At 35.7% G+C, this 8,274-nt stretch overlaps 1 protein-coding gene across 10 annotated transcripts in view; it reads left to right on the forward strand.

Moving 5' to 3' along the window:
* The window catches only part of arhgap12b (Rho GTPase activating protein 12b), a 191,157-nt gene extending 185,745 nt beyond the window's left edge, over positions 1-5,412 (forward strand). For all 10 annotated transcript variants that reach the window (XM_039753837.1, XM_039753835.1, XM_039753834.1 and 7 more), the window contains 3 exons: positions 361-495; positions 2,686-2,791; positions 3,720-5,412. In XM_039753837.1, coding sequence (XP_039609771.1) covers positions 361-495; positions 2,686-2,791; positions 3,720-3,894 — 416 coding nt within the window. In that variant the 3' untranslated portion in view covers positions 3,895-5,412. The remainder of the gene's footprint in view (positions 1-360; positions 496-2,685; positions 2,792-3,719) is intronic.
* The last annotated feature ends 2,862 nt before the right edge of the window (positions 5,413-8,274 follow it).

Below are 8,274 nucleotides of genomic sequence, written 5' to 3' on the forward strand. Positions count from 1 at the left end.
TATATTCAGGGAGGGAGTACAAGTTAGAAGCAAAAATCACAAGTTCAACTTGTTAAAAATGCTGCTTTTTCACTTGTTCCGATTTATGAGAAGACCAGATACAATATAACAAGAAAATCTGCGTTTCAACATGAGAGTTTGACACAACTGCATTCTAGTTTTACAGGACTTAATAAATTATTTCCTTTATTTCATTCATTAAACTTTTGTATTTAGAGATTTTTAGATATAGTTTGAAAAGAAATGCAGCTCATTATGAATACTGCAAAAGCAGAGTTTCCTAAATAATCTTTAGCACTCTTTCTTTGGATTGGCTGATTTTTAATTTTTTTTTTATATTTTTTATTTTTTTCCCTACAGATGAAAAACTTGATTTAGATGACAACAAATGGGAAGATATCCATGTCATCACGGGAGCTTTGAAGATGTTTTTTAGAGAACTGCCAGAACCTCTCTTTACTCATAACTACTTCAATGATTTTGTTAATGCAATCAGTAAGTAAAAGTTACTGAGCGGGCACTTTATTTGTTCAGTCAGTGGCTACAGTATGTTTTGTATGTAGATTGTATTATTAATGGTGTTAACAGATTTTACTTTTGAGTGAGTGCCAAAGGGCAATACTAAATGTTTAGGTGACTTGAAATGGAACATGGTAGTGAGTTTGCTGTATTTGCTATTAGAAGTTTCAGGAATAGAAACCGTGCTTCTGAGGTTTATTTTCAAAACAGTGTGTGTTGAGAATGAACCATTAAAAAAATTAGCCATCTCCAGTCTCTAGTGATGAATCAACTAACTGAGAATGAAAAGAAGAGTTGGTACAGCTTTAACAGGCAGACTGCAGTCTGATTTTTTCTTTATGTTCCATTGAACAATGCCAAAAACCTAGAGGATTAAATTGAAACAGAAAAATTGCAGAACCTAATTTTGTTTATTTATTAAATATGTTTGTTTCTAATGGGAGTGTCTTCAAATCTACAGTAGGCATGGACAATGCAAATTAGGTTTCGGCTTTAATTGATAAGGCTTACTCACATATATCCTAAAAGTGCACTGGATTGTCAGTAACAGTATGCTGTTTAATGCTTTACCACAGTTTTCACTCAAAATGACTAAAAAAATCGCAGTTTTGCGCCTCTGCTTCGAATATAAGTGACAACTTAAATGTCTGAGTAATTTATCTGTTATGGTAGTGGACACCAGGCTCTTTATAGAAGAAGAAGAAAAAACTAAAAAATCAAACAAAGAGCCGTTTTCTACAGCTGTACATTAGATAAAGAAGATTTGGCTATTTAGTGCAAAATGTTGTCCATAGTGATAGGTGGTGGGAATCTTCATTTCTTTATTTGTCTGCATTGCTGCTTTGTTATTTTTAAAATGCAAAATAAACAAAAACATTTTTAGAAAAAACCTTAAAATGACATAATAATTAAACAAGTTTGGTTGGTAATTTTTGTTGCTATAGTTTAACCACTGGTCATGTTGTAACATTTATGATATAGCTTTATTGTATGTCTGAGCTGTACTATGAACCAAAAATTGAAATTCAGATATTTAAAAATAGAATATGTGGATGAGGGTTTAAAAGTAGTGTTTTTATGCAAATTTCTGTATAAGGTATGTAATGCCTGCAAGGAGACTATTATTGCATTATCAGTGTTTATTTTTTTATTTGCTTTATTATTATTTTTTTTTAACATGAATAAAAGTTTTAAACTACAGAAATACTCTGTAAAGCTTGTCTGCATTTTAAAATGACTAATAATGATTGAAGTTGCTCAAGTTGCTGTTCTGGCAAACTTTGTTTCTGGTGCTAGCAAGGGTGGTGTCAAGCAGCAGTGGATTTCAATAGAGCAGCTCACACTTGACAAGGAAAAGACTGCTGGTCTTTGCTTACTGAAGTGAAAACTGCTCAGTTTGTTGCTGACAGTAAAAGGTATCTAAAACAAAAGTAGGGTGCTTCTGTAGGTGATAAGCAAATCACAGATAATTTAGAAGACAAGGAGGAAAAATCCTGTAGGTTTCCTTAGTGACATCTGTAAAACTAAATTGAAAATGAAAAACCCATTTTGGCATTGAATGGTAATATTGTAATTTCATTTTATATTTCATAAATATTCTGGTTATGAATGTGACATCCCTGTTAAATGAGTTTTTGTTGGGTTTATATTCAAAAGACATCAAGTCAATTTATAAAGTCAGGATTGAATGTTTTGCAAAACAATGCTCAGCTAGCAGGTATATATGTGCTGTGTGTGAGTGTGTGTGTATACTGTATGTGTTTGATTATACACACACAAATATTAGCAAGTATATTTTGTATACGTTTGTGTGTATGTGAGTGTGTCTTTGTTGCTGTTGTATTATTATCACTATTCTGATGAGACATGCAAGGAAGAATTTCATTGTACTCTGCACACTATCTACTTTGGACAGTGAACATAACAATAACGTTGAAGTGAAAAATAAATGAAGTTTGTACCCAATAAAGTAACAGCTGATAAAAAAACATACTGCATATCTGTTGATTGGATTGGTGTTTTAACACTCCTGTACTTTTACATGTTTAAAAAGCCATAGGGTGGAACAGTTTGAATAATTTTCTTTTGAACTACATGTCCCCTAATTATATACTTCCTACTTGCCATTTTTTCAGTTTTTGTTTAATTTTTTTCTTTCCATTACAGAAAATCCAGATTACAAGCAGCGAGTACAGTGTATAAAAGAATTAATCAAGCAGTTGCCAAAACCAAATCATGACACTATGCAAGCGCTCTTTAAACATCTCCGGAAGTAAGTGATTCTTATGAATTTTTTTTTTGTTTTTTAGGATAGACGATTTAAAGTGCTATGAATAGTGTTTTGAATGCACTTTTTTTAACCCCTCTGCCTTTTTTTTACAGGTTTTTAAATATTAATCATATAATATTAATTATGAATGCTTTACTGTTTCTTTAACATAAACACAACTAGTCTTTAAGAAACAACATTTAGATGCAACCACTGATCATTGTAAGCGTTAGTGTTAATGTTTCCCTTTTGCAAATATGTTTGGTTTTTTTTTATAGTAAGAACTATAACTTCTATGTGTCAGTTTGTAGAAAAACACCTTTAGAGAATGGTTTGTGTGACAGTTATAGCTTGTTTAATTATATAGGTATTTCTTTTTGTTATAGTTATACTGTTTTTAGAAGAGATGTTAGAAACACATTAAGTTGGTCTCAGTCAATGTTAAGAAGGAAGATTGCTGAATTGACTTATATAATCAGTAGCACTCCGATTACACAATCATCATATTTACTGTATGGAGAAAAATGGACTGTTTAACTCGTATAATGGTCTGAGATTATTACATAATGGCTTTGTATTCATTTTCTGACTTAAAATCAATAACAAAAATATCCTGTGCACTTCATGACGAACAATTCTTTTCAAATTACTCCGTAGTTCTGTAGCTCCTCCAAAAAAGGCCAGGTTGTCTAGGAGAGAGCACTTTCCAGTTTACTATTTCAGGTTATTTGTGTACTTTATTAATAGGATATATTTTTACTCTTTGTTCTGTATTAAAAATGTTTTTTTCAATTTTAGTATCTCTTATAATTTTTAAAAGACAAGATATACAGTAAATATGGTTAAATACCAAGTTATTGTTTCTGGTTAAAAATCATTGATTTAATAGTTATGTAAATCTGCACTTTTTCATTCATATTTCTTTTTGCAGGGTTATAGACAATGGAGAAGTAAATCGTATGACAACACAAAGTGTGGCTATAGTATTTGGTCCAACTCTTCTGAGACCTGAAAAAGAAACAGCAAACATTGCAATTCACATGGTATACCAGAATCAAATTGTAGAACTGATACTGCTGGAATTTGAAAGCATTTTCAGTAGGTAAAAGCGTATCAGGAGACACAATGGACCTTCCAATTTATGTACAGTACAGTGCAAGAATCAGAGATGTCATTTGTAACTTAATGGGGTGGCCTGGGACATATGGTACCTTAAGTCTGCACATGCTGTTTTTGGAACTGCAAACTTTATTTAAATATCATCAGGATGTATGTGTGTGTATGTTGTATGTCAGAGACAGAGATGACAGAGAGAGGTGAGATAAATCTACAGTGTAACCACTAATTTCTGAGCATTTTATAAAAAAAGGGTAATAGATATTTCTCACTGCTTAATTTAAATAAATAAGTAAACAAATAACGGCAACATTCAGGTTGGAGTATACACTGGATTACTTGTTCTGTATTTATCATTTAGGGGTAGGGTTACATTCTTTGAATATCACTTGCATGTATGAATTTGAATTGGATATTTTTTTAAATGAACTGGAATAATGCTGTATTTCAGACTGTGTTTTACTGTTTGTGGCCCAGGATTTGGTGTATATTCATCACTTTGATGTCTAACAATATGAACTTTTGAGGCATTCTCTTGACGGTGTACTTAAACCATGCACGGCAGCATTTAACTTAAGCTAGTATGATTTGCATAACAGCTGCATTCTTTTGACAGTATTGTGACTATTATACTGGTTTTAATCACTCTGGAGATATTTGGAACATCACATGGATTATGATGGTAACTACTGATTCATATGGTTCAAATTCTGCAAAATGTGATCTTCTGGAATTTTGGATGAAGATGATAGTATTAAAGTCCTGTACATTTATCGTTCTACTGTACCTTTTTGATGTGGCATAATGTTTTCTACTCAAACACTCGTACGGATTTCTCCCAAAGGAATATATTTCAAAGGTAAGGTAAGAATCAAAAGCAGAATATGTTTCTTTGTAAATAGATGCCAGCTCTAAACTCCTTTAGCACATGTATAGACTTTATTAATCTTTGTAGGCACTCATCCTACAAAAAGTTTGACTATAAAGGCTCAGTTTGCCAGTGGGCTGTAACTGGAAGGAGCATGGTGTTACTCAAATCCTGCAACTTTCCGTACACTTACAAAAATAAATATTAATGTGCACTTTGATTCTTTTTTTCCTTTATAATGCCAGTTATCGAACTGTTGTAAAAATGGTACTGGAAACAGTATTGAGTTGGCTCACAATAGACTTGTCATGGGGCATACGGCCAATGATGTCTCACAAGTTGGACACTTGTACAGTTTCTATTTTTAAGGTAGCTACATTTAATCTGCAGAAATGTTAGATGTATATGAAAATTCTTAGGCTTTAATGGAGAATAATAGTAGATGAAAATAACCTGTTTTAATTTTGTGTAAATAGATAACAGTGATTGTTTATAAAAGAGACTTTTAAGTACTGGTTTTGAAATTTTAACTGTTACTGGGAATATTGTCAGATGCACAGTTTTGAATGTAATTTTGCAAACTAACTGCTGTCTGTGACATTGCAATGTCTAATCCGAATAAAGAAACTTGCTGACATAATGTTTTTGGGCTCCGTGCTTTTTTTTTTCCCTCACCTAATTAATTGTCTCATTGTGCTGTTGTATTTTCCATTCTGTAAACTGATAAAATCTTATGATCAATCTTGTTGAAAGTAGCATGCCTAGCTGAGTGATGGACCCACCCACAAGTGTTTAATCAGATTAGTCGAGCCAAACATCTCTACCTTAAATCCACTACAAATAACCTATTCATTACAAACTTTAGAAATAACTTTTCTGTTATTTTCTCTTTAAAATACTAACAAACAGCAGTTATTTTCTTCAGCAGTTTTCCCTTATTGTGTTCTGCCAGTGCTGCGCATGTCCTCAGCTAAACACATTACATTGCAAAACTGACCGCTCAGTTGGCCAATCACAAGCCAGTTTCACAATAAAAAGCAACAATTGGTCAATTTTAATGTAAGACTGATTGATTTGTGCATCACTACTATTTAGTTTTCTTTTTTTAAGCCATTCTAGTGTCAGTTTAAGTGGGAGTTTGTCATATTATACTAATATATTTAATTATTTATTGTGCTTCAGTAAAAAGCCAAATATCCCCCTAGAAACAAAGTGTTGTCTGTCTATTTTTAAGAGTCAGTATTTGAGTAATGGGAAGTGAGGAATTCATGACAGCTTGGCACTGGGGCCTAAGTAGAAATAGAGCACATTCCTTGTGGATTTTGGCTTGCTGATCATTAAATTGTACCCAAAATGTTCCTCCATTTTGTTGCAATTGCCTATTTTTTTGCTTTACACTCATAAGTATACATTTACAGTAGAACCTACCACAACTGGAACACCTTTGGTGATCTAAAGGTAGTGGCACGGCTACTAGAAATGCAAGTCAGATAGATCAAGTGCATAGAATGAGACAGCTGTGCTAAAGAGTCTCATTTCATTAACAATAACTGGCTGCTTGGTAAGGACAGAAAAGTGTGGCATGTAAACCTCTTGTCAACCTAATCTATATACAATTTCAACTAAAAGGTGAAAGATTGTGATATTTGAGACAGATCTTTCTACAAACAACTAATGCCAAGATTAAGGAAGATGTTGTTTTTGTTAGTCCACAGATCAGACAAGTCATCAGTGACAAGTGGTTTGAAGGTCCGATAGTGGGGCTGAAGGAGAACATGCTTCAAGTGTACAAAATCATATTGTGCTATTTGTTATTAAAAAATGTCCTTTTCTTTTTCCCTTCTAATCTTGATGCAGATAGTGATGAAAATGATGAAGGGTTTTACCAAGACTTTGCAACGATGGAAAAGCAGATATCAGGGCAAGTGGAATCCATCGGTGCTGACTGACTGTTGTTGGACACAGAAACTAGAAGCATCAGATGTTCAATACAAATAAAAACCAACAACAAAACATTTTTAGCTAAGCTGAACTAATGCATTGTGTCAATCCTTAAGTGATTAAACACAAAATTTTATATATTTTTTATTTATTTATTTATTTTTTTTTTTACCGTGTCCTGATCGGCTGTGAAGCAATCAGAATTGATGTCTGAATGCTGGCCACTAGCCCTACAGTTTTTCTCTCAGGTGGAGCGTTACAGCTTCTGCTGACGTCACGCCTGATACCAAAACTTTATTAAAAATATTTTCAGATGTTTTTAAGATTCGAACCGGACACGGAGACAAAAGTGAAAGAAAAAGAAGAGAGAGAAGTAAGAGATGGAGGTAAAGGGGGAAGGGGGGGTTTTCGTATAGAATAAACAATAAATGAACCAGAGTCCGCTTCTAGACCTGCAGAAAGAGAGGGGGGGGAACACAAGACAAAAACATTGCTGCATCAGCTACATGAAGATATATAAAAGTAAAAATGTTTGCTGACAATCATACAGTAATTATTACTAAGGCATTTAGGGCCAACCACAACCTTAGGTCATGTGCTGAAGATGTCCAAGTCATACTTATGAAATCACCATGTGAGCACCTGTGTGTGTACGCACACTTGTATGTGTAAGGTTTCTCTATAGGAGCATCCAATAGTGAGTGTGAAGGGCCACCGACCTGCCCCCAAAAATGTGCGGAAGATGGAGGGAGTTCCAAGCCCAGAGGTCACCCCAGAGCGCGGAGACCCCAGGGAGGCCGTCACCAGAGAAGCCCCAACCCCCACTCGAGAGGTGCAGAGGATCACCCTGGGGGGCCACAACCAGCAGCCGGCAGAGTCCCGGGTGATATCAACGGCAAGCCCTCAGGCCTGCCCGCAGCCGCTCACCCCCGAGTCGGCCGGGACCCAAGAGCGACCCACCCCGCCGAGGACCTAACAGAGCCCAGGGAACCAGATCTCACCAGGCAGCCACCGGGAACGACCAGACAGATGCTTAAGGCAGGGGGAGGGTAGGCAAAGATGTTGTAGTATTGCCAGATGTCCCAGGAGAGAGTAGGAGTCCAAAACCCCACCTGACACATACAGTCACACACAAACACAGTCATACACTCCCTCCCTCATGCTCTCACATACACATACAACCCAAGACTTACAGACACCCATTCACACTCCCCATACACACCCTACTAACTTTGGTCCCGGTGCTGCCGTACCTGAGGTACAACCATTCCCGGACGCCAGAGCTAGCCCCGTTCCGCAGGGGTAATAGTAAGCAGGCACCCCCGTCCAACGCAGAGCAAAGCAACCCACCACTCCAGACCACAGGCAGACGGCCGGCTCCCACTCCTAGCCTCCAGCCCCGGGGCAGCTAACTGAGAACAGAGGTGTAATAAGACCTCTAGTCTCCCTCCGCCTGCTCTAATGTAGTGTTGGTGTGTGTTGATAAGGTGCATTTAAACACAAAATTTTATAAAAGTTAATGTGTTTCTGTAATTTCCAATGTGACACAGTCAAACTAAAA

The sequence above is a fragment of the Polypterus senegalus genome, chromosome 5, assembly GCF_016835505.1.
Source record: "Polypterus senegalus isolate Bchr_013 chromosome 5, ASM1683550v1, whole genome shotgun sequence".
Classification (NCBI taxonomy): domain Eukaryota; kingdom Metazoa; phylum Chordata; class Cladistia; order Polypteriformes; family Polypteridae; genus Polypterus; species Polypterus senegalus.